Here is a 25,597-nt window from a genome sequence, read left to right on the forward strand (position 1 = left end):
CTTCGGCAAGAAATGGGAGGAATCTCTCCCGTATGCTGAGTTCTCTTATGATAATAGCTATCAAGCTAGTCTGAAGATGGCCCCCTTCGAAGTGTTATATGGACGAAAGTGCCGAACCCCTCTGAACTGGTCAGAAACTGGGGAACGTCCACTCTTCGGTCCGGATATTATCCAAGATGCCGAAGAACAAGTCCGCATTATTCGCGAGAATCTCAAGACTGCTCAGTCACGTCAGAAGAGTCAGTATGACCGTCATCATAAAGACATGGTCTATCAACCTGGCGAAAAGGCTTATCTTCGAGTCACACCTATGAAGGGTGCTCACCGCTTCGGGATCAAGGGCAAACTAGCTCCTCGCTATATTGGCCCATTCACTATTCTCGAAAGGCGTGGAAAAGTGGCATACCAACTGGAGCTACCGCCGAACCTTTCTCAGGTTCACGATGTGTTCCATGTGTCACAGCTCCGCCGTTGCTTCAAGGATCCAATCCGAGCTGGGGATCATGAAGTGCTCGAATTGCAGCAAGACCTCTCCTATAAGGAGCATCCGGTCCGCATTCTCGACCAAGCTGAACGCCGCACACGTCAGAAGGCGATCAAGTTTCTCAAAGTCCAGTGGTCGCACCATTCTGAAGATGAGGCCACTTGGGAACGAGAGGATCGTCTGCGCGAAGAATACCCCGCACTGTTTCCTTCTACCTCCTAAATCTCGGGACGAGATTTCTTGTAGTGAGGAGATTTGTAACACCCCGAGAATCATGCTACAGTAACTCCCTGTGGTTAAGCTAATCATGTTGCTAAACAGGGCTTGATCACATCTGAATCACATTCCTTTTCAAACTCCTAGTTCAAACTTCAATTAAATTTAAAAATGGAAAATAAAAGTTTTCAAAAATTTAAACAAAAATGTTCGGTGGGTGCCAAATAATACACTGGGTATTATGGTGGAGAAAACACATTTTAAAAAAAATACCTAAATACTTTTAAATGAAATAAAACAGAAAAGAAAATAAACAAATAAAAAGAAAACAGAACAGACAAAAAAATAGGCAAAAGGAGAAGCCCCCCCCCCCACTGCACCCCTGGCCCAACTGGGCCGAACCCCGGCCCAGCCCACTCTCCCCCTCGCCCCCTTCCCTGTTCCCCCGACCGGGGTCGGAACAGGGGCCGTCCCCGCCGCACCCCCTCGCCGGCGACGGGGAGGATAAGGGCGCCAGCACCCCCGCCTCCTCGGGCCCCTCTCCCACTCACCCCCCGCGCTCCCTCTCGGCCTCTGCGCCTCCCCCCGTCAGATCCACCTCCCTCTCCCCTTCGATCCCCACTGCCCGAGCGTGCTCGCCGCCGTTCACCGTCGTTCCCGCGGCCACCGTGCCCCGATTGCCCCGACGACGTGCCCGAACGGCTCCCCGCCGTCGACTACGTCGACTACGCCATCAGGAACGAGCCGAGCGCCTCTACTCCGACCGGAACGAGCTCGTCTTCAACCTTCGGATCGCCGGCGTTCGTCGCCGATTCCGGCTACCCCGCGCCCTCCCCGAGCTCACTGCCACTCCCTACGGCTCCGCTGTGAGCTCCCGCTTCTCCTCCCCCTCTCCGTTAGCTCGCCCACGTTCCGTAGCCGCTGTTTCCATCGCCGCCCGAAGCCCACTCCGCAACGGAGCTCGTCACCGTCGTCCTCGTCGAAGTCGTGCTCACCCGAGCTCGCCACCGTGCTCTAGGCCTCGCAAGGACCCCGTAGAGCCTCCCCAGTAGTCCTGTCGTGCCCTCTAGCCGCAGTTCGCGCGAGGGTCGAAGTCCGGCGTCCGCCTCGCCGCTCGCCGTCGACGTTCCCGGCCACCGCAGCCTCTGCCACCACCCCAGATCGCCTCGCCGTCGTCTTCTCGTTCGAACGAGTCCAGCCGCGCCCGATTTGAGCCACCGTAGCGCAAACCCGCACCCCTCCCGAGCCGCGCCGCCGCGTTTGGCTCGCCGGAGTCGCTCCGGCGCCGGCCGCCGACGTGGCTGGCCTGGGGCCACCCCAGTGCCACTGCCAGTGGGCCCCGTGGGCCCCGTTGACTGGGTCAACCCAGTCAACGTGCTGACTGGGCAGGCCCAGCCACTGACATGCGGGCCCCGCCGCAAAATTTAAAAAAAGGAAAAGGAAAATGTTTTATAAATAAAAATAATTAGATTAACTAATCACTCACTGACATATGGGGCCCACCCCTTTAATTAGACTGTTAGTTTAGTTTAAATTAATATTAGACTAATAGAGGCTGACATGTGGGTCCCACTGGACCCACCTGTCTGGTTTGACTGGCCAGCCGACCTGTTGACCTGCTGACGTCAGCATTGCCTCATGCTGACGTCATAATTCATTTTTGCTTAATATAAAGAATTCCAGAAATTCAAATAAACTTTGAAAATTCATATCTTTTAAACCGTAACTCGGATGAAAATGTTTTCTATATGAAAGTTGCTCAGAACGACGAGACGAATCCAAATACGCAGTCCGTTCTTCCACCACACCTCCCTAACCTATCGAACTAGCAACTTTCCCCCTCCGGTCCGTCTGTCCGAAAACGCGAAACATCGGGAATACCTCCCGGATGTTCCCCCCCTTCACCGGTACCACCTACTGTCGCGTTAGGACAAACCTAGCACCGCTCATTGTCATGTCACGCATCGTCATGCTTATGTCTGCATTGTATTTACTGTTTCTTCCCCCTCTTCTCTCCGGTAGACTACGAGACCGACACTGCTGCTGCCCAGTTCGACTACGAAGTCGACGACCCCTCCTACTTGCCAGAGCAACCAGGCAAGCCCCCCCCCCCTTGATCACCAGATATCGCCTATACTTCTCTATACTGCTTGCATTAGAGTAGTGTAGCATGTTACTGCTTTCCGATATCCTATTCGGATGCATAGCCTATCCTTGCTACTATTGTTGTTACCTTTACCTGCAATCCTACATGCTTAGTCTAGGATGCTAGATTTCCATCAGTGGCCCTACATTCTTGTCCGTCTGCTGTGCTATACTATCGGGCCGTGATCACCTGGGCGGTGATCACGGGTATATACTTATATACTATATACATGACACATGTGATGATTTAAGTCGGGTCGGCTCGTAGGAGTACCCGCGAGTGGATCTTTGTGGCGGAGCGACAGGGCAGGTTGAGACCGCCTAGGAGAGAGGTGGGCCTGGCCCTGGTCGGCGTTCGCGGTTACTTAACACGCTTAACGAGATCTTGGTATTTGATCTGAGTCTGGCCATTTGGTCTATACGCACTAACCATCTACGTGGGAGTAGTTATGGGTATCCCGACGTCGTGGTACCAGCCGAAACTCTTTTGACGTCAGCAACTGAGTGGCGCGCGCCGCATTGGACCGTAAGCTCGCGCTTGTATTAAGGGGGCTAGGTCTGCTTCCGGCCGCGTACGCAACGTGCAGGTGTGCATAGGGCGATGGGCCCAGACCCCTGCGCGCATAGGTTTAGACCGGCGTGCTGACCTCTTTGTTGAGCCTGGGTGGGGCTGCGACGTGTTGATCTTACGAGGCCGGGCATGACCCAGAAAAGTGTGTCCGGCCAAATGGGATCGAGCGTGTTGGGTTATGTGGTGCACCCCTGCAGGGAAGTTTATCTATTCGAATAGCCGTGTCCCTCGGTAAAAGGACGACCCGGAGTTGTACCTTGAGCTTATGACAACTAGAACTGGATACTGAATAAAATACACCCTTCCAAGTGCCAGATACAACCCGGTGATCACTCTCTAACAGGGCGACGAGGAGGGGATCGCCGGGTAGGATTATGCTATGCGATGCTACTTGGAGGACTTCAATCTACTCTCTTCTACATGCTGCAAGATGGAGATGTCCAGAAGCGTAGTCTTCGACAGGACTAGCTATCCCCCTCTTATTCTGGCACTCTGCAGTTCAGTATAGCTCCTTGCTTGCGAGTACTTTGGATGAGTACTCACGGTTGCTTCTCTCCCTCTTTTCCCCCTTTTCTTGTCTATCTGGTTGTCACAACCAGATGCTGGAGTCCAGGAGCCAGACGCCACCGTCAACGACGACACCTACGACACTGGAGGTGCCTACTACTACGTGCAGGCCGCTGACGACGACCAGGAGTAGTTAGGAGGTCCCAGGCAGGAGGCCTTGCCTTTTCGATCGTTGCTACTTTTGTGCTAGCCTTCTTAAGGCAAACTTGTTTAACTTATGTCTGTACTCAGATATTGTTGCTTCCGCTGACTCGTCTATGATCGAGCACTTGTATTCGAGCCCTCGAGGCCCCTGGCTTGTATTATAATGCTTGTATGACTTATTTATGTTTTAGAGTTGTGTTGTGATATCTTCCCGTGAGTCCCTAACCTTGGTCGTACACATTTGCGTGCATGATTAGTGTACGGTCAAATCGGGGGCGTCATAAAAATCCTCAGATCACGGACCAAGTCCGCATCATTGCTACTATCATCTTTCAACTTAGTTTTCTCTAGGAACATATCAAAAAATAAAACAGGGAACAACATCGCGAGCTATTGATCTACAACATAGACAAGCAAAATACTATCAGGTACTAAGTTCATGATAATTTTAAGTTCAATTAATCATATTACTTAAGAACTCCTACTTAGATAGACATCCCTCTAATCATCTAAGTGATCACGTGTCCAAATCAACTAAACCATAACCGATCATCACGTGAAATGGAGTAGTTTTCAATGGCTCGACCTTTCGGTCTCAGTGTTCCGAGGCCATATCTGCATATGCTATACTTGTCAAGTTTAACCTGAGTATTCTGCGTGTGCAAAACTGGCTTGCACCCGTTGTAGATGGACGTAGAGCTTATCACACCTGATCATCACGTGGTGTCTGGGCACGACGAACTTTGGCAACGGTGCATACTTAGGGAGAACACTTTTATCTTGAAATTTAGTGAGAGATCATCTTATAATGCTACCATCAACCAAAGCAAAATAAGATGCATAAAAGATAAACATCACATGCAATCAATATAAGTGATATGATATGGCCATCATCATCTTGTGCTTGTGATCTCCATCTCCGAAGCATCTTGATCTCCATCGTAGCATCGTTGTCGTCTCGCCAACTATTGCTTCTACGACTATCGCTACCGCTTAGTGATAAAGTAAAACAATTACAGGGCGATTGCATTGCATACAATAAAGCGACAACCATATGGCTCCTGCCAGTTGCCGATAACCCGGTTACAAAACATGATCATCTCATACAATAAAATATAGCATCATGCCTTGACCATATCACATCACAACATGCCCTGCAAAAACAAGTTAGACGTCCTCTACTTTGTTGTTGCAAGTTTTACGTGGCTGCTACGAGCTGAGTAAGAACCGTTCTTACCTACGCATCAAAACCACAACGATAGTTTGTCAAGTTAGTGCTGTTTTAACCTTCTCAAGGACCGTGCGTAGCCACACTCGGTTCAACTAAAGTTGGAGAAACTGACACCCGCTAGTCACCTGTGTGCATAGCACGGCGGTAAAACCAGTCTCCCGTAAGCGTACGCGTAATGTCGGTCCGGGCCGCTTCATCCAACAATACCGCCGAACCAAAGTATGACATGCTGGTAAGCAGTATGACTTGTATCGCCCACAACTCACTTGTGTTCTACTCGTGCATATAACATCTACGCATAAAACCTGGCTCGGATACCACTGTTGGGGAACGTAGTAATTTCAAAAAAAATCCTACGCACACACAAGATCATGGTGATGCATAGCAACGAGAGGGGAGAGTGTTGTCCACGTACCCTTGTAGACCGAAAGCGGAAGCGTTAGCACAATGCGGTTGATGTAGTCGTACGTCTCCACGATCCGACCGATCAAGTACCGAACGCACGGCACCTCCGAGTTCAGCACACGTTCAGCCCGATGACGTCCCTCGAACTCCGATCCAGCCGAGTGTTGAGGGAGAGTTTCGTCGGCACGACGGCGTGGTGACGATGATGATGTTCTACCGACGCAGGGCTTCGCCTAAGAACCGCTATGATATTATCGAGGTGGACTATGGTGGAGGGGGGCACCGCACACGGCTAAAAGATCAATGATCAATTGTTGTCTCTATGGGGTGCCCCCTGCCCCCGTATATAAAGGAGCAAGGGGAGGAGGCGGCCGGCCAGGGAGAGGCGCGCCAAGGGGGAGTCCTACTCCCACTAGGAGTAGGACTCCTCCTATTCCTAGTAGGAGTAGGAGAGGGGGAAGGAAAGAGAGAGGAGGAGAAGGAAAGAGGGGGCCGGGCCCCTTTGCCCTAAACCAATTCGGTTTGGGCCTTGGGGGGCGCGCCCCACACTCCCCTTGCTGCCCTCTATTTCCACTAAGGCCCATGTAGGCCCATTAAGCCCCCGGGGGGGTTCCGGTAACCCCCGGTACTCCGGTAAAATCCCGATTTCACCCGGAACACTTCCGATATCCAAATATAGGCTTCCAATATATCAATCTTTATGTCTCGACCATTTCGAGACTCCTCGTCATGTCCGTGATCACATCCGGGACTCCGAACAACCTTTGGTACATCAAAACATATAAACTCATAATATAACCGTCATCGAACTTTAAGCGTGCGGACCCTACGGGTTCGAGAACAATGTAGACATGACCGAGACACGTCTCCGGTCAATAACCAATAGCGGAACCTGGATGCTCATATTGGCTCCCACATATTCTACGAAGATCTTTATCGGTCAAACCGCATAATGACATACGTTGTTCCCTTTGTCATCGGTATGTTACTTGCCCGAGATTCGATCGTCGGTATCTCAATACCTAGTTCAATCTCGTTACCGGCAAGTCTCTTTACTCGTTCCGTAATACATCATCCCGCAACTAACTCATTAGTTACAATGCTTGCAAGGCTTATAGTGATGTGCATTACTGAGTGGGCCCAGAGATACCTCTCTGACAATCGGAGTGACAAATCCTAATCTCGAAATACGCCAACCCAACAAGTACCTTCGGAGACACCTATAGAGCACCTTTATAATCACCCAGTTACGTTGTGACGTTTGGTAGCACACAAAGTGTTCCTCCGGTAAACGGGAGTTGCATAATCTCATAGTCATAGGAACATGTATAAGTCATGAAGAAAGCAATAGCAACATACTAAACGATCAAGTGCTAAGCTAACGGAATGGGTCAAGTCAATCACATCATTCTCCTAATGATGTGATCCCGTTAATCAAATGACAACTCATGTCTATGGTTAGGAAACATAACCATCTTAAATTAACGAGTTAGTCACGTAGAGGCATACTAGTGACACTCTGTTTGTCTATGTATTCACACATGTATTATGTTTCCGGTTAATACACTTTTAGCATGAATAATAAACATTTATCATGATATATGGAAATAAATAATAACTTTATTATTGCCTCTAGGGCATATTTCCTTCACAAGCAGCCCGCCGGCTCCAACCTGTCTAGCAGGCCCTTGCGCGCACCACATGCCCACGCTGTAGAATCTGTCTCTGCCATCTTCCGCACTCCCATTTTCAGAAGTAATCAATGCACTGATCCCACCACGACATTGGACAACATCAGCCTCCTGCATGCGCACATCAAACGGTGTTCAGCATCAAGCCCTCGCTGCACCTTGCGGCCAAAACTCACTGTCGTCGATATTATAGATGCCATGCCGCTTCGCCTTGGTCACCGCACGAGAAGTATTCGGACAACTACGCCCAGCCACCGAAGCCAAATACTTGTCCCTCGAGCCGATGTAGTACCCCAAAGATGATGCCCCCGTGTGGGTGACGACGCGGGAACCTCGCCATCATCCGATCCGGGAAGCCCGAATCTGGCGTTCCCTGATGCACACAGAAAACACGAATCACTCCACAACGCCTTCGCTAAGGTAAGGGCGCCCACGGTTGCTATTGTTGACGTTTCAGGCCAAGGTCGAAGAAGGTTTCACCGGCAAAATCGCGCCCATCTCTGGTTGGACCGCCAGGTCCACCTCCACCTTCATCCAGCATGCATCATGGGTGACGTCCCAGCCGCAGGGAAACCTCACAACCGGAGCTGCCATGGTGTCATCGTCTCACACAACCGCCGCCCTGCGTGGGTGAGCCGTCGATGATGGAGGAGCCCTCGCCTCTGCGCCGCCGACACTGGACGACGCTATGCCTAGACATATAATGAACAAAAGAAAAGGTGGAAAAATAGCAACTTTGATCCTCATCAAACAGTTGCAGCCATCGAAAATGATGTAAGCGCATATGGTTCAGACGTGATATCCATGCGCATTGTAAAGCAGGCCTTTCACGAGTAATGGGCTAGTTCGTTGGGCTGGGAGAAAAAGCCAAAATAACCAGAAGGCTCAGATTTTTCCGGTAGAGTAGCCGCCCTTTAGGACAGTTGGGCCAAAAAAATACAAGTTATGTAGGCCGGGGTAGGCAGCAGATCTGACAGTCAAGATTCTCTAAATAAGGAAAACGGACTGACAGAAATGCAAATCGCTTAGTTTTACTGTCCTAAATAGCCAGTCGTGGATCCATTAACCACGGGGCGAGAGAAGATGCCACCAAAATTCTACCTTGGAGACAATCTGACAATTTCACGCTTCTGTCACCAATGTCTGACCGTGATAAATATGGACACACCAGACAAAACACAAAGAGATGTCACAGTCCCACCAAGGTCGTGATTATCACCGGCATATTGCCACACACCATCTTTGTAATGTGATGTATCAATGAAGGATCGCCGCCACCCGATGGCACACTCCTCTCGATGCCTCAACCACCAAAAGTAGGGCAACGGTGAGACATGGATGCCTTCTCCACAATGCAAACCTGCCATCATCCATTGGTCCCCTTAACCAATGCGATCCAAGATGATGCCCCCAAGGGAGAAAAAGACACAATTGTAGTCATCATCCAATCCGAGATCACCAGACTTAGGGTTTCCCCTAGAGCAGCAGGCAGGTACTAGGCGAGAACGGCGTCAACGACACCTCCAACATAACGGGACCCAAACGTGTCACCATCATTGAACCGAAAAAATTCAAGAACGTCTTCGGCCGTCTATCTCACTGCAGCCGAACAATCGGTCCCACAACACGCCACACCACCGGTCATGATAATGGCGTAGGAAGGGGAAGAGTTGGGGGCGGCATCGCTTAGGGTTTAAGGAGGAATCCCCGAGTCGACCCGGGGAGGGACGACACGAGTGTGAAGTGTCTACAAACCAGTGTGTAGTACTATAGAGTTGCATTGTGCACATATCAAGAGGGCGCACATGGTATCAATGGCCCCTGGCGCCTTATTATTTTTTACGAGAACGTGTCATACATAAATCCTTAAAAATGATGAGCAAATTTTTACTCACATGAGCATTATTTTTTCTTGGAAAGGGGAACGCCATGGTACTCACATGAGTGTAGTATAATAAGAGCAAGTACAATGGCAGGCTTATAGCCCGCTTATATGGCAATTTTATCTATGTGGAGGAGAGAGACATGAAAAAATAAAGGGAGTGGACTATCATGCAAGAGCCATACTATACACGTGCTCCTAGATAGATACAACAAATGTGAAGAAAGAGATAGAGAAAAGATGAAAAAAATTTACTAATCTTATAGTCAACTTTATAGCCAACCTTGTTGTATGAGTGACTATAAGTGATGGATATACATGATATGGCAACATCTTATAGCCAACAGTTGGCTATACTAACCTTGCTCTCAGGGCATCTTCAAGGCGGACCTGCAAATCTCCCGCAACCGTCCGGACCGCGGAAGCCGTCCAATGCGGGCCTGTATCGGTCCGCGGCGCGGTCCAGACGTACTTTCTCCCGCAAAATGAAGACAAACGTGATGGAGTTTTGCGGGAGTCATGACATCTTCATGACCAACAAAAAGCCTCCATGTACCATTTGTACTCCGCATCTGCCCACGATGACTTGTATTTAGCGGAATGCATTGTGCTAATTGCAGCGGATAGCTAGCATTTTGGTGGAAGGTAGTACTAGATAGTGTATTTCATTTTGCGGAAGGTGCTAATTAATATATGTCTTATTAAGCAAATTAGCCAGTCATTTGGACCTACCGCCATGGCATGGCATACTTAGTGTCAGTTCTTCTGGGCGGCTTAAAAAAAGCTGCCTCTTCTCAGATTAAAAAATAAGCCGCTTCATAAATTTGACGAGACTTCTAAATTAGTTATCACATAACTAGTTCAGAAGCCTAATGAATGAGGGAGTGAGCTTATGAAAAAAGCTGGGAAGGAGGCGGCTTATTTTTTAAGCCCCCAAAAGAACTGGCTCTTAGATTTGGCGGAAGGTTGGCTTTCGTCATGGTGGTGTGCTTAGTAGCCTTGCTTACTGATTTTAGTAGGTTCATTTAGCCAGATGTTTTGAATATATGAGGCTACGGCTAGATAGCCACCTTTCATATCCGTGTCCGCGGACTGCTCCTCCTTGTCTATGGACGGTTGCGGGAGAAAATTTACGGGTCGCGGTTAGAGATACCTTAAAGTAGCTGATGAGTTGGTGGCATCTCGAAGCTCAAGGATGAAGGTGAGAGGAGGCGGTAATAATGGAGGTCGCAGCTCAGTCACACGCGGCTAAACCAAAAGCATGGAAAAAAAAAAGCTTTTCCTCATTAATCCGATAGACCTTTTTCGCCACGTGCACCTGCCGGCGACACACGCATACCGGCCGCCGCTACTGCACAAGTGGCCGCCTACAATACACACAAGTAGAAAGTGGCCAAAAGTTATTCACGTTTTCTTGCTACTAGCACTGCACTCTGCGCTGAAGAAAAGTTAAGAGAAAAGGCACCTGGGTCGCGTACGTCTCACCGGGCTCAACAGATCACTATGTCGAGAGCCAGCAGAGGAGCCGGCCTTCCTGCCTTGCATTGCCCGTCTGCTGGCCTTGACCTGACCTTGTTAGATTAGGGTTAATTCGTTTCTCCAGTTGGCTCTAGATTAATTAGTTGCTGGATGAATTTGGAGTAAGACGGAGGGAAGGGGTCAATGGATAGTAGTTAAAAGATTGTTCCACCGTCGCTGTTGGCGTGAACGTTTGTCCGGTGGATCCAGGAGGAGCAGTTAATTTCTCAACGTATTTTTTGAGGTCGCCACACGTACGCTGAAAGGCCTAGGCTTACCGACCAACTATTCTTATTTTTGGGTTCAATTACCCACCGACCATTCGAAAGGAAAAGATTAACGACCAAAGTACGAACGCGCGCGTATTGGCCGCACGAAACGCCGCTGCTTGCACGAATTTGGAATGCAAAATGAACAATCCGGTGAGCTAATTAATGGAGCCACTTATTAAGGACCGCACAGTACTCTACTCCACTCCACTGTTGACAGTGCCAAGTACTATACCAGTACTACTACGTGGGGCATGTGTGTGGGCAATCAAGGGTAAGCGTGTACTACTACGCAATGATGCAAGTAACTACGCATTAACTAATTAAGCTGTTGCACGTACATTTGTCTTTTCAATCATAACATCAACACTTGATACACCGTGGAAAAGGAATCGATCAGAGCCCGATGTTTAACCAGCACGGGATGAAATTATCGTCGCAATTGAGGGCCCTAATCGATTCATTAAGAAGTGATTAAATCAAGCAGCGACCGAGAGACCTCACCATCGTAATTTTGGAATCACATGTACGTACGGCAGCAGCAACCACTTTGAGACTTTGCATAATACGTGAAATTTTTGTCCTATATCCGCGCACTCTTACATCTTGTTCATACTCTATGGTTATGAGAGTGTGTGTGTGTGTACACGATGCTGTTTGATTCCTACGTTTAATATATCTGTAAGGTCAGGCCAAGTGATACAATTAAATAGGTCGCCATCTCTAGCTAGTAGTAAGGCACAATATTGTTTTTCTTTGTGTATGTTATAATTTCTCAACAATAAAATAAGTGCCATGTGAATTTGCCTTTGCCGCCAAGGCAAGGTCATGATCGTAGAAAATTCCAAAATGTTAACAATTAAATTGTACACGTTCGATGAATAGATAATCCCCATCGGTTGGCTTGGTGTGTTGAAGAATCTGGTTGACCAGTTTTGGCCTTTTGCAGGCGCTGGTCAATAATTTTTTCTACCAATGACTTGGAAGCTAGGCAATGCTTCTCATCAGTCTTTACCTTTTCTTCTTCTTCTTCTTCTTCTTCTTCTTCTTCTTCTTCTTCTTCTTCTTCTTCTTCTTCTTCTTCGAATTTTAACTTTTGTTCGCAGCACTGTTTTGCTTCTAGATATCGATGAATTACTCTTGTTTAGACTTGGGACAAAGCAATGTATACTATAAAATGAATTTTTTTGTAGGAAAGCAAATTAAAAAAATGCCAAAATTGTTGTGCTCCCTCGAAAAAAGACAAAAAAATGCGTTGCACGGTGCATTTGCGTGCGGTAGGTGACCGGGCGGCTAGCTAGTGTTGAGTATTATGATTATTAGAAAGTATAGGATAGACTAGGATTTGTCATGCCTTGTCTTGTACTCCAAGTTGGTAATTGTATTCATATATATGCCCACGAGGCTCAAACAATACACATCGATTCCACCAGTCTCTCTCTATCCCTTCTAACATGGTATTAGCCTTACCGATCCAACCCTAGCCGCCACCTGCCGCTTCCGCCCATCGTGTTGACCGGTTGCCCTAGGGAGTCTTTTTTTCCGATCCTTTGATCCGGGGTTTTCTCACTCTCGCCGGTCATTTTGATCGGCATTTACTTTTTGGTTTTCCGATCTAAGATCGGTTTGCGTCGCCCGCCGCCGCCGTCGACCCCGTGTCTCTACTCCGACACCGACACGACCGGTCGGCCACTTCTTCGACCCGGCGCCCTCGCGCGACAGGCAGCCCCTTCACGGTCGTCGACCGCGCCTCTGTACACTAGTCGCCCTGCACCGGCCGTCGCCGCCCTACTCCGACCGGGACTTGTCCATCACCACCCTGCTTCCACCGCGTCTGTACGCCCCCCTGCCGTCTGCCTTGCTGGCAACCTAGTAGGGACAACACAGTACTACAGAGTGTTCGAAAACCTACTCAACTATACTACATTCAATTATGTAATTAAAGCTAATCCACAGTACTAACCTACTCAATTCACCGATTAATAAGTGTTGCACTTGGGTTTGAACGATGCAAGGCCGCACGAAACGCTGCTGCCTGCACAAACTTGGCATGCAAAATGCACACTCCGGACAGCTAATTAAAGTACCTAGTACATTACCTGCTCAGACACCTACTGATGGAATTACTCCGTTGCCTACAGTACACATGGAAGTAGTACTACTACTAGCACTAACTACATCTGCCATGTATGTGACTAATTAAAAGTTAAGCCGTGCACGCAATCAACCAACCTTTTGCCCAAATCTCGAAATTCTCTAAAAAATAATTATTTGAGTTGTTGCATGAACATTGATGCACGATGGAACAATTGAACAAACTTATCAGAGTAGCCGGTTAACCAACTTAACAAGAAAGGAATTGATCATCGTCGTCAAGGGCCCCAACCATGCAATTATAATCAATTAACCAAGAATCAATCGGGACCTCGCTATCAAGCTTTTTGGGTCATACGCAAGCAATACCACCACCACTTATTATTACATGAAGCTTGTCCTATATGGTCTGTTGACATTTTGTTCGTACTCTACGAATACCATGTTTATTGTTTGATTCCGATGCTCAAGTATGACCACAAGTAATTAGGCCAGTCATTGTTTTCTTCACATGTTTCTCAGCAATAAAATACCAGATATTAGTTGAATTCCTTCTACCCTTGACTAGTTTTGGGTCCTGCAGTGTTGGTCAATACATTCTTTATTTTTGTAAGCTCATCTTTTGTTGCAGCAATATTTTGGACAAAACACCCGGTGGCACCTAGAGGACTCAAAATATTTACGTAACAGTATGAGTATAGTACACGGTGAAGTAAAAGCAGTATGCTTTTTTTTTCACTATGAGCATGGAGTCCATGCACTTGAACTTGAGCTGAGCTGGCCGGAAAGGGAGCGAGCGACCTTCCTGCCCAGTTCCCAACAGGACACATGCCTTCCATTAAATAAACAGTTAATTAAACAGAGCCTAACGACTCATGTGGGAGACCAACTTGGGACGACTTATTCAGAGGTTTCATTACATCTGACCTAAACTCCTTTTTTTTTTCTCTTTTGAAGCTTACATCTCACCCAAACACTTAATAGCAGTTTTGTTTTGGAAATAATTAATGAAAACTGGGAAAGAAGTTTGGTTTTTCCTAAACTTTTATTTGCTGGGTGGTTTTTCCTAAACAGCCAGAGGTATTAATTAGTGACTGAATCAAGCAGTCGCATCATGGATCACAACTTGATGCATAATCACCATGCAAGAGGAAAAATATGTAAATGACAGCAACAGAAAATAAGAAGAAAATTGGTACACTTCTTGCATTGTTTATCCACACGAGGCGGCACATGGCGGCAAAGTGCTGATGGCTTCTCTCTGTTTTTTTTCCTTGCGGGCTCTCTTTGTTTTCTTGATTAGAACTTGTCACATGCTCCCACCATTTCTAAATATAAGTCTTTTTGAGACATTTCAATACGAACTACATATGGATGCATATAGACATATTTTAAAATGTAGATTGATTCAGTTTGCTCCGTATGTAGTTCATATTCGAATCTCTAAAAAGACTTATATTTAGAAACGGAGGGAGTATAATAGCTATATAATGTCAGTACAGTAATTAACCAATAAACCAGTGTTAGGAGATGCCTTATTGTCAGCTTAATAACATAACGTGTCTTAACACTGGAGTAACACTCATAGTAGTCGTACTAATTAATGATGAGCAAAGTTTAACTCACAGGAGAGTAGTACATAATTGGCCCATGAGCTGGCGGCATCCCGAAGCTCAAAGGTGAAGGCGAGAGGCTGTAATAATGAAGCTCACAACACAGTCACACGCGACTAAACCAAAAGCGAGGGGGAAAAGTTTTTTCCTATTAATCCCAGCACAACTTTTTCGCCACGTGCACCTGCCGGCGACAGACGCATACCGGCCATCACGACACAAGTGGCGGCCTCCGGTACAGCCACACGATGCACAGCAGAGCAAGCCTTCCTGTCTTTGCATTACACACGTACGCTGAAAGGCCTAGGCTTACCGACCAACCATTCACAAAAACAAACTTACAGACCAAAACCAACGACACACACGCATATTGACCAAACGAAACCTCGCCACTTGTTATTCGCAACAACAAAAAAAAACTCAACGCTTGGGCGAACCTGTAATGCAAAATGCACAATCCGGCCAGCTAATGAATCGAGCCACTTAAGGACCGCCAGCTAATGCAAAATGCACTGTTATCTATCATACACAATAATTGTGGACGCATGACAGTGCCAAGTACTACTACGTGGGGCATGTGTGTGGGCAATTAAGGGTAAGCTTGTACTAATCCAAGTAAACATTCTTCGTAGCCGCATCACCTAACTAATTAAGTTGGTTCACATACATTCATCGTTTCAAGCACACCAACTATATGTATATATCGTACGAACATATATATTAGCTGGTTAACCAACACGAAATGAAATGATCATCGCAATCGAGGGCACTGATCGATCCAGAGAGAAATGATTAATTAAATCTAACGGCAGTCGAGAGACCTCGCCATCGTAATTTTGGAACCACATGTACGTACGGCAGCAGCAAACCACTTTGAGCTTTGAGCAGTACGTGACGTTTTTGTCCTATATATCCGCGCGCTCTCACATCTTGTTCATATACCCTTTACTCTATGGGCTATGGCTATGGGAGTGTGTGTATACACGATGCAGTTTGATTCCAACGTTTAATAGGTAAGTATAAGGTCAGGCCAAGCGATACAATTAAATAAGTCGCCATCTCTAGCTAGTTGAAGGTGTTATTTTTTTCCTCGACGATAAAATAGTTGAATTTGCCTTTACCACGACGGCAAGGTCGTGAGCGTAGAAATTCCAGGATATATTAGTATACTAGCAAAATTAATTGATGTATACGTTTGATGAATAGATAATCCCAATCGGTTGGTGTGTCGAAGAATCCCTTTGACTAGTCTTGGTCTTTCGCAGCGTTGGTCAATATTTTTGCTACCAATGGTTTGGAAGCTAGGCAAGGCTTCTCCCTGTTTATTTGCCTTTTGTTGCAGGAGTAGTTTGAGCCTAAACCTGCATCTTCTAGATGGGTTCGGTTGCCCCAGTTTGGACAATGGGACCAGGCAACGTAGACGACGAAATGATAAAAGAAGTTATCGACGGAGAATGGTATCTGGAATCAAAACATCAAAATAAGTTTGGATTGCTGCTCGGCTCCCCACCCTCTCTCCCACGCCGCTGGCCACTCCGGCCGCGGCGGCCACCCACCACCCCCAACGCCGCTTTAACTCCATCCGCCGCCCCTCCGGGTGCCCGCGGCAGGCCATGCCGTGCTGCCCCCCGCGCCTGCCCCGGCCTCGCCGGCTGCGAGCCTTCAATGGAGCTCTCCGGTTGGGGGGAGGGGGGGAGATCCTAGCCTCGCCAAGCGGTCCGTCCGAGGTGCCGGCGTCTCCCTTGGCCGTCCCCTGCGGTCCGTCCGAGGTGCCGGCGTCTCCCTTGGCCGTCCCCTGCGGTCCGTCGGGGGTGCCGGAGACCCCATCGATCCCGTCGCCGCGGATTCTCAGGACCCGCCTCGCTCCCCGCACAGATCTAGCGAGGATCTGGGTGCGGAGGCCTTTGGACAGATGGACAGCGCCGCCCGCCCCCCCTCCCTGCGAGCGACCACGCCTCAAATCCATCGTGGTATGTGACTCACCTTTGCCAAATCCGGCCACCGACGCCATTGATGAGGGTTGGTCGATCTACAAATCCCGTAAGAATAGGAAGGCCGGCCTCGATCCGGTGGCATCTGGGTCGCGCCTGCAGGGCAAACGGCCTCATCCACGCCCCGGCCACCGCTCGTCGCCGGGTAGAGATGCCTTCTTAAGCAGATTCAAAGGCCTCTGTCTTCGTTGACTCAGCACCCGCCATCGTAGAATAGACTGCAGAGATCCCCTCCGCTGCATTATCTGCAAGCTGCAAGGCCACTACGGTCGTGAGTGCCCACAAAATCCACGAAACAACGGTAGGGGCGGCAGTGCTCCTCGTCGACCAGTCCACGAGCGCCTCACCTTCCCCCCGCCCCGCGCACCAGTGGCCGGCGCTCCCGGTCGCCGGCAGCGCGCCCATGGAGCCTGCGGCCCTCATCGACCACTCTCGCCGGCCGCGTAACAGCCACAAGGTCATCGCCTCCTCCCCGGCGCTGGAGCACCAGGCGTTCCTTCTCCACCAGCACGCCGTGGTGATCACGGCGGTAGGCACTACCGCGCACGCGGCCAGCCCCCACTCCATTGGCCGCGTGCTCGAGAAGGAGTTCAAGATCCCGCCCCACCTGCTGCGCGTCACCAACCATGACCCCGAGGACTTCCTCGTCTTCCTCACCATGCCTGCCCACAAGGATCTCGTGGTGCAGCGCGGCTCACTGTCTGTGGACGGTGTGCCGTTTCTACTCGAGCCATGGCGGGAGGACGCCCACGCCGTTCGCCTCAAGTGGATGTTGCACGTGCGTGTGGTCATCGAGAAGCTGCCCATGACCCTCTGGACGCTGGAGGGGGCGGTGGAGGCCATCGGGGACAAGGTGATCGTGGATCGCCTCGACAGCCGCACGCACGAGCGCGCCGACACCAAGCTCTTCGCCTGCTGGGTCTGGTGCTGGGACACTGCCCACATCCCTACCAGGCGCACCATCTGGAAGCATGCCAGGGGGCGGGCCGTGTCGACGAGATGCTAGGCTACTCTCCCCCCCCCCCCCTCGAGCCGAGCAGTGGCGCCACCCCCCGAGCTGCTGCAGTACGATCTCCTGCTCCACCTTGATCGTGTTGAGGACTGGACACCGCTCTCGCCGCGGTCGTCCCGCTCCCCCAGAGCGGCATTCCTTCCGACGACGATGAGCCTGACGAGCGCCCGTACCCCCGTGTCGAGCCTGGCGTCTGGACGCCGCGGGTGGAGGACGGCCGGCGCGCCCCTGAGCCTGCGCTGTCCATGCGCTCGCAGTCCCGTGCGGCGACTGGGGGCTGCCGGGACATGTCTTCGGGCGGTGCCAGACGCGACCACGACGGAGATGACTCTGGATACCGGAGGCGATCATGGAAGGACACGCTCCTGGGCTTGGGGCGCGCAAGGGACCCTGCTCCAGCGGCCGCCCCGACGCCCAGGGACCGCCAGCGCAGCCGCACCCCCATCTCCCGCCACCGCCAGGGCGCGCCTCGTGGCAGGCACTTGTGCCATGACAAAGAGCTGCCACACGCCCCTGCTAGGCGCAGCGAGACGGCGCAGCCCGTCGCGCCCGCCCACCCATCCAAGACCAGGAGCAAGGAGCCAGTCGGACACAAGCCGTCCAGAGCGGGGGAGGGGGCCACAAATGGCATCTCCCTGTCCGCTCCGCCACGCAAGCTCGCCCCGCCTCCAGCACCGGCCCCTGAAGCGGACCCGGTGGCTGAATTCTTTGAAGGCGCAAAGAAGACCCTGACGCCCCCGCCCCGAACCGACGACCAAGCCTCAAAGATTGACAAGATCATTGCTGCCAAGCTCGACAGGCCGCTCACCTTCACCCAGGAAGACGACGAGGGCACTGATGAATCCTTGGGCCTGGGGCCTGCCCTCTCTCTTGCATGCCACACCCCCCAGGTGGCATGCACGCACGAGCTGCAGCTGGGCAAGGTCACCTAGAAGGTCACGGAGATGCAGCTGCTCGGTGAAGAAGAAGAACCGGAGACACAGCCCCTCTTCACCCCCCTGCCCCGCGCGGTGATTGGCAAGCTGCCAGCCCGTGACAAGACGCCAGCTAGGGCTCGAATCACCCCGAAGCCAACCAGGCAGAGCGCTAGGCAGGCCAGCAACCCCTCAACGGTGCCGGTCTCGCAGAGGGCCACTCTACGCATCGTGCACGGGCTGGGGATCCTTGGCCCAAAGGAGAAGATGACGGCTCATGCGGCCGAAGCTCTCATCCGCCGTTTCGACGAGCCGCTCTCGGACACCGACATCGCTGCCATTGCCAAACTCACCCGCCTCGACGCCCGCGCTCTCAAAGCCATTGCAGGGGTCCAAGACGGTGAGGCCCCAGGACCATCCGCTGCACCATGCCAGTAGTCTCCACTAGTGTCCCCCGTCGACGACGGCCAGCCGTGTGCCTGGTGAAGTTAACTTTAGTTAAGTTTCTGCAACCTTGTAACAGTAGCTGCAGTAGAAGGTTTAGTGTTTGCCGGCGGGGTTTTGGGCCTATTGGTGGCCGCCGGCAACCCCAGGATAGATGGATGGTGTACTCATTTTTCCCTTCAATGATCCCCAGTCGTCAATGGTTTTACTTGCACGTTACACCTATAGTTCATCTCATGAGCACCCCTTCGTCTGCCAATGGATAGCATGCCCTGCCCTATAATGAGCTGGAACGTTCGAGGCTTAAACACGCCGGCTCGACGCTCTGTAGTTTGTGAGGCTGTGAACACGCATAGGCTAGCTATTCTATGTCTCCAGGAGACAAAGATCGAGAACTGGTCGCCAATGATAGCAAAGGAAATCGGAGGGAGTAGACTAGATGATTGCGTCGTGCTACCTGCCATGGGAACACGAGGAGGAGTCGCCATTTTCTGGAACTCCGACACTGTCTTCGTTCAAACCCACGCGATAGGCCAGTTCTCCATCACGGCTAAAGTTAGTATAATCGGAGCCCAGGACTACTTCTGGCTGACAACGGTTTACGGGCCAGCATATGAGATACGCAACGATGATTTCCTTGCCGAAATCACTAGGGTGGCTCCCCATCCAGGAGAGGCCTGGCTGATCAATGGCGATTTCAACATTATATATGAGGCTAGGGACAAAAACAATAGCAACATCAATCGTAGGATCATCGGCAAGTTTAGAGCGGCCATCGATGCAGGGGGTCTACGTGAAATCAAATGCAAGAATCGCCGCTTCACTTGGAGCAACGAGCGCAGAAACCCGACCCTCGTCAGCATTGACAAGTTCTTCTGCACGATTGCATGGGAAAGCCTCTTCCCAACACACCTGCTGCACGCCGCATCCACCTCTTGCTCCGACCACTGCCCATTGCTGCTTGCTGCTGCGGCAGCCCCTCGACGACGGGCAAGGTTCAGATTCGAGTCCTTCTGGCCTCGGCACCCACACTTCCATGAAACAGTAGACAGGGCATGGAATCGACCCATGACGGAGCGTTGTGCTTTTGCTAGACTTAACACTAAGATGACTCGAGTGGCTAAGGATCTGAAGATTTGGAGCAAGTCGCTGTTCAGTGACGCGCGCCTCCAGTTGCACCTTGCTTCGGAAATCGTCCTGAGATTAGACATAGCACAGGAATCTAGGCCCCTCTCTGATGTTGAATTTCATCTGCGAAAAGCCCTTAAGCTACGAATTTTAGGCCTAGCTGCAGTAGAGAGGGCCCAAAAAAGGCAGGCGTCCCGAATAACTTGGCTCCGGGCTGGCGATGCACCGACTGCCTTCTTTCAGGCGAAGATTAGCTCCAGAGCCCACAAAAACTTCATCCATGCATTACTACAAATCCAAGGTGGTGGCCTCGACAACCCTTTCACACAAGAAGAAGTGTGGCTTGCGATCAAGTCCTCCCCGGCCGAGCGATCGCCGGGGCCGGATGGTTTCTCCGGCACCTTCTTCAGATCCTGTTGGGCGCTGATCAAAAGCGACATCATGGCGGCCTTCTCTCAATTTTACAATCTTGCTGGCAGAAACTTCGCCATGCTCAACACAGCCCTAGTAGCTCTCCTACCAAAAAAGATGGGGCGTCCACCATTAGTGATTATAGGCCTATTAGTCTGATCCACTCCATCGCCAAGCTTATTTCCAAAGTCCTGTCGATGAGGCTAGCCACGGTCATACACACCCTCGTCTCCCCAGCTCAGTCGGCTTTCCTTCGCACCAAATGCATCCACGATAGTTTCCTGTACGTCCAGAATTGCGTCAAAGCTCTCCACAGAAAAAAGACCCCTGCACTACTACTTAAGCTAGACATTGCCAAAGCTTTCGATAATGTGTCATGGGAGTATATCCTTGAGCTGATGCAAAAGTTGGGGTTTAGTGCCCGGTGGAGAGACTAGATCGCTCTACTCCTCGCCACCTCATCCTCATCCTTCCTCCTCAACGGCTCACCGGGCCGCAAGATCATCCACCGTCGAGGACTCCGGCAAGGAGACCCCCTATCGCCCTTCCTGTTCATTTGGGCGATTGACCCGCTCCATCATCTCTTAGAAGAAGCCATGCATCGACAGCTTCTTGCCCCCCTGCCCGGCAGAGAGCTCAAGCTTAGAGTCAGTTTATACGCTGACGACGCTGTCATTTTTGCAAAACCAATACAGCAGGAGATTGATGCGCTACTAGATATTCTTCGAAGTTTCGGCGAATCCATGGGCCTTCATATAAACCCCGCAAAGTCATCAGCCCTACCCATTAGATGCGACAACGTCGACCTCGAGGTCGTGTTGCAGAATTTTGGAGGTGCAATAGGCACCTTCCCAGCCACCTACCTAGGCCTCCCTATCACCACTTCTAGATTAAGGCTAGTGCACCTACAATTCATCATAGATAGGATTAAGGCAAGACTAGCGGGATGGAAAGGTAGACTGCTACCTATAGCTAGCCGGAGGATTCTTGTTAGATGTGTGCTCAGTGCCATGCCAACTTTTGCACTCACAGTTCTGCAGATCCCCAAGAAGCTACTGAAAGATATTGATAAGTGTAGGAGGAAATTCTTGTGGAAGCAGGCGGAGGAGATCACCGGAGCTAGTTGCAAGGTGAACTGGCCGACAGTGTGCACGCCGACCATGCATGGAGGCTTGGGAATCCCTGATCTAGAGCGTTTCAGTCGCGCCTTGAGACTGAGATGGCTCTGGATTGCTTGGACAGGCCCCTAGCCGCCCTTGGCGTGGCACCATGCCGCCATGCAACAGTGAAGACATGGCCCTGTTTGCGGCTGCAACAACAGTGACAATTGGCGATGGTTCGACGGCTCTGTTCTGGCACTCCCGGTGGCTTGGAGCCTGCACCCTTGCTGCGGCATACCCGGGCCTCTACAACCACTCCAAGAGGAAGAAGCGGACCGTGCGTGAGGCGATCAGGGATGATAACTGGATAAAGGACCTTAGGCACGGGGACACACTGCCTTTGTTGCCGGATTTCATTCGACTAAATCGCCAGATCACCACAGCTGCAACGGTGTTCAGTGATGGCACCCAGGATACCATCAGATGGAACCAGGATGCAAAGGGACAATACACAGCAAGATCGGCCTACGCGATGCAATTTCAGGGCAGGCTACGATCAACCATGGATGATCTAGTCTGGAAGACATGGGCACCGGGAAACATCAAATTTTTTGCCTGGCTGCTGATGATGGATCGTCTGTGGACAAACGACCGCCTCCAGCGACGGGGTTGGCCAAACAACTATTTCTGCCAACTGTGTGTTCGCAGCCTTGAGTCGGCACACCACCTCATATGGGACTGCCCCGCCGCCCTTGCCGTCTGGCGATCGGTGGGGTGCAGGGGAGGATGCTCAAACCTCCTCCCGACCGACTCATGGATGACCTCCAGTCCGATTCAGATCGTGCACAAGATGGTTCAGGCAACGCCGATGGCTTCCAGGAAAGGGGCAAAAACCATCATCCTCCTAACTTGCTGGGAAATCTGAAAAAAGCGAAATGACTGCATTTTCAAGGGCAAGCAACCAGAGCCAGGTGACATCTTCAGGGCCATCGACAACTCCGTTCAACTCTAGCGCCAGGCCGGAGCCATTGGCCTGCAGAGCCCCTTCTGGGATCCGCCGTGAGGAAAAAGTTTTGCTTTTTTTTTCACGGCCGGAAAATCCGGTCCGTTGCTGTATGATGTACACCTTTTCCTGTACTTGGTCCTAGGACCTGAACCCCCTCATGTTTTCTCCCACTGCTTCCTGCTAATGAAATGAAAAGCCAGCGATTGCTGGATCTTTCAAAAAAAATGAATTCAAATAATAAAATGTGCCAAGACTGCTGTGCTTCCAATCGCAAAAGAAAAGAAAAGTAAAGAAAATGGTTGCGGTGCGGCGAATTTGCGTGCACGAGGCTAGCTAGGCGGGCAGTACGGGGCAGGGAGTGTGACGGCGTGACCTTCCTGCCCAGTCCCCAGCAGGACAGACACCACACCAGAGCATCCATCAATTCAATCCATTAATTAATGAAGAAGTAATAAATAAACACAAGCTAACGACCAGATACGGCCGCTTCGTCCCTACATTCTCCCCTCTGATTTTTTATAAATAAAAAATTTGAGTGGCTGATTTTTTTAAAATGAAAAAAAAGCAGTACTCCCCTCCTAATCCCTTCCATAACTCTCTGCATTAGTGAGAAAACGCTTGTTAATCTCCCTCTGAAAAAAGTCTTGTTAATCTCTCTGGATCTGCATCTGACCTACACGCCGGGTGGAGTAATGGCAACTGGCAGGCACGTTTGGTGTACTTGTCCAAACGGTTTGGCACTGGAGTTATTATCGTTGGCTGCCGAATCAGGCAGCGCATCATGGGCAACTTGATCCACGATCTCCTTCCAAAAAAAAGCATACCACGGAGTAGAACGTGTACCAAAATGACAAGGGATTTTTGCTGAAGGGAGTAGTAGTAATCAATGAGCTGGCCAAGTAGTAGTAGTAATAACTACTGCCTCAGCAAAGGGGAAAAGGGTGAAAGAGGGGGCAGTAATAATGGAGGTCACAACACCACGCAGTCACAGATGACCAAATCAGAAAAAGCGCGTGCTTTTTGCCTTTGCTAAATTATAATCATAATCACGTGCCACTATTTGCCAACGATGCATGCTGTTGCTAGTACTACAGCCTAGTTCTACAGCCAGCCCACGTGGCGGCCTACAATACATACACACGCGCAAAGCAAAGCTAAGAGCAACTCTAGCAGACCCCGCATCCCACGACCCGCAAAACGCGTTTGCAGTTCGCGCAAAACCGTTTTTGCGGGCTGGCTCGGGCTGGCACAGATGCAGATCCCCAAACGGATTCGTAAAAAGGTATATTCGCGGCTGGCCTTCAGTCCGGCCGCTGCCGCCCCTTCCTCCGGCCGGCCGCGCCGGCCACGCCGGCCGCGCCCAACCCCGTCGGCCGCGCCCCGTCGTCCGCAGGCCATGCCCCGTCGGCCGTGCCCCGCCCCTGCTGGCCTCGCCCCATCCCCGCGCCGGCCGCGCCCAGCCTCACCGACCACGCCCCGTCACCTCCGTCGTCCGCGCACAGCTTGCCGTCACGCCCCGTCGCCTCCGTCGTTCGCGCCTTACTCTATTGCCAGCCGAGTCGTGCCCCTTTGCCTGCCGCGTCGAGAGGATTCCGGCGACCATGCTGAGGTCATGGGAGGCCACGACGATGTCGAGCTCGTCCAATTCGAACCGGTGGCGATCGATTGCGGCGTCTAGCGGCCTTTTCCGATGTGCGGTGATGAATTCCGGCGAGTTTAGGGCGGATTCCGGCAAACTCCGCGGCGGCGTGTTTGCTCCGACGAGATTTGACCGGCATACGGGGCCCCCTATATTCGGCCTTCCAACCTCCAAAGATAAGGGTTTCGGGTGTGCATTTGCGGTGGCCTTTAAAAATTTTACGGGTTGGACTACTTTTACGGATTCTGTTCTGGCAACTTTTTTTGCCCAAAACTGTAAAACGCAAAATTTTTGCGGGTTTGACCACTTATGCGGGGTCTGCTAGAGATGCTCTAAAAGGTTGACAGCGAACAAAGTTATTATTCCGGCGTACTCCCTTCGTTTTTATTTACTCTGCATATTAGATTTGACTAAAGTCCAACTTTATGAAGTTTGACCAAGCTTATAAAAAACAATATAAACACTTACCATAACAAATGTATATGATGTGAAAGTACATTCAACAATGAATCTAATTGTATTGATTTGTTATTGTATATATTAATATATTTTTCATAAACTTTATCAAAGTTTGCAAAGCTTGACTTTGACCAAAACTAATACGCGGACTAAATAAAAACGGAGGGAGTACGTATGCTATAGACACCGGCAGGCAGCATCCTTTTTTTAACGTACCTGTCTGACAATGTAAATAGGAAGCGGTTGGCCAGAAGGAGGGTAGTATCCGCATATTTATCTTGTTTATAATTCATTTTACATCGAACGAAAAGTAGTACCATGACTCATTTTTAATAAAAATGGGGCGGGAGGAAACCCTTTTTCATAATAAAAAGGTGGTACTACCTATGTGACTAAATACAAGACGTTTGTGCTTGCAGTTCAATTGATCCTATTAAACTGCAAAAATGTCTTATATTTAGTTACGGAGGTAATATCTTTTTTCTAAAAAAGAATCAGTTAGTAAAAAGAGTAGTGTCCACTAAAAAGAAAATAGATATTCTCTTTTTATTTGCCTCCAAAGAAATGCAGTAATAGTACCAGGAAAGGAAATAGATGTATTCGGCAAGAAAAGGAAAGGAAATAGATGTATGCAGTAATAGTAACAGTTGCCAGTCGCCTGCT

General features: G+C 50.3%; 1 protein-coding gene across 1 annotated transcript; it reads left to right on the forward strand.

The window, feature by feature from the left end:
* The first annotated feature begins 19,653 nt into the window (after positions 1-19,653).
* LOC141023164 (uncharacterized) lies at positions 19,654-20,889 on the forward strand. The gene has a single exon (XM_073499498.1). The coding sequence runs from the start codon at positions 19,654-19,656 to the stop codon at positions 20,887-20,889; it is 1,236 nt and encodes a 411-aa protein (XP_073355599.1).
* Positions 20,890-25,597: the final 4,708 nt, after the last annotated feature.

The sequence above is a fragment of the Aegilops tauschii genome, chromosome 5 (assembly GCF_002575655.3).
Source record: "Aegilops tauschii subsp. strangulata cultivar AL8/78 chromosome 5, Aet v6.0, whole genome shotgun sequence".
Classification (NCBI taxonomy): Eukaryota; Viridiplantae; Streptophyta; class Magnoliopsida; order Poales; family Poaceae; genus Aegilops; species Aegilops tauschii.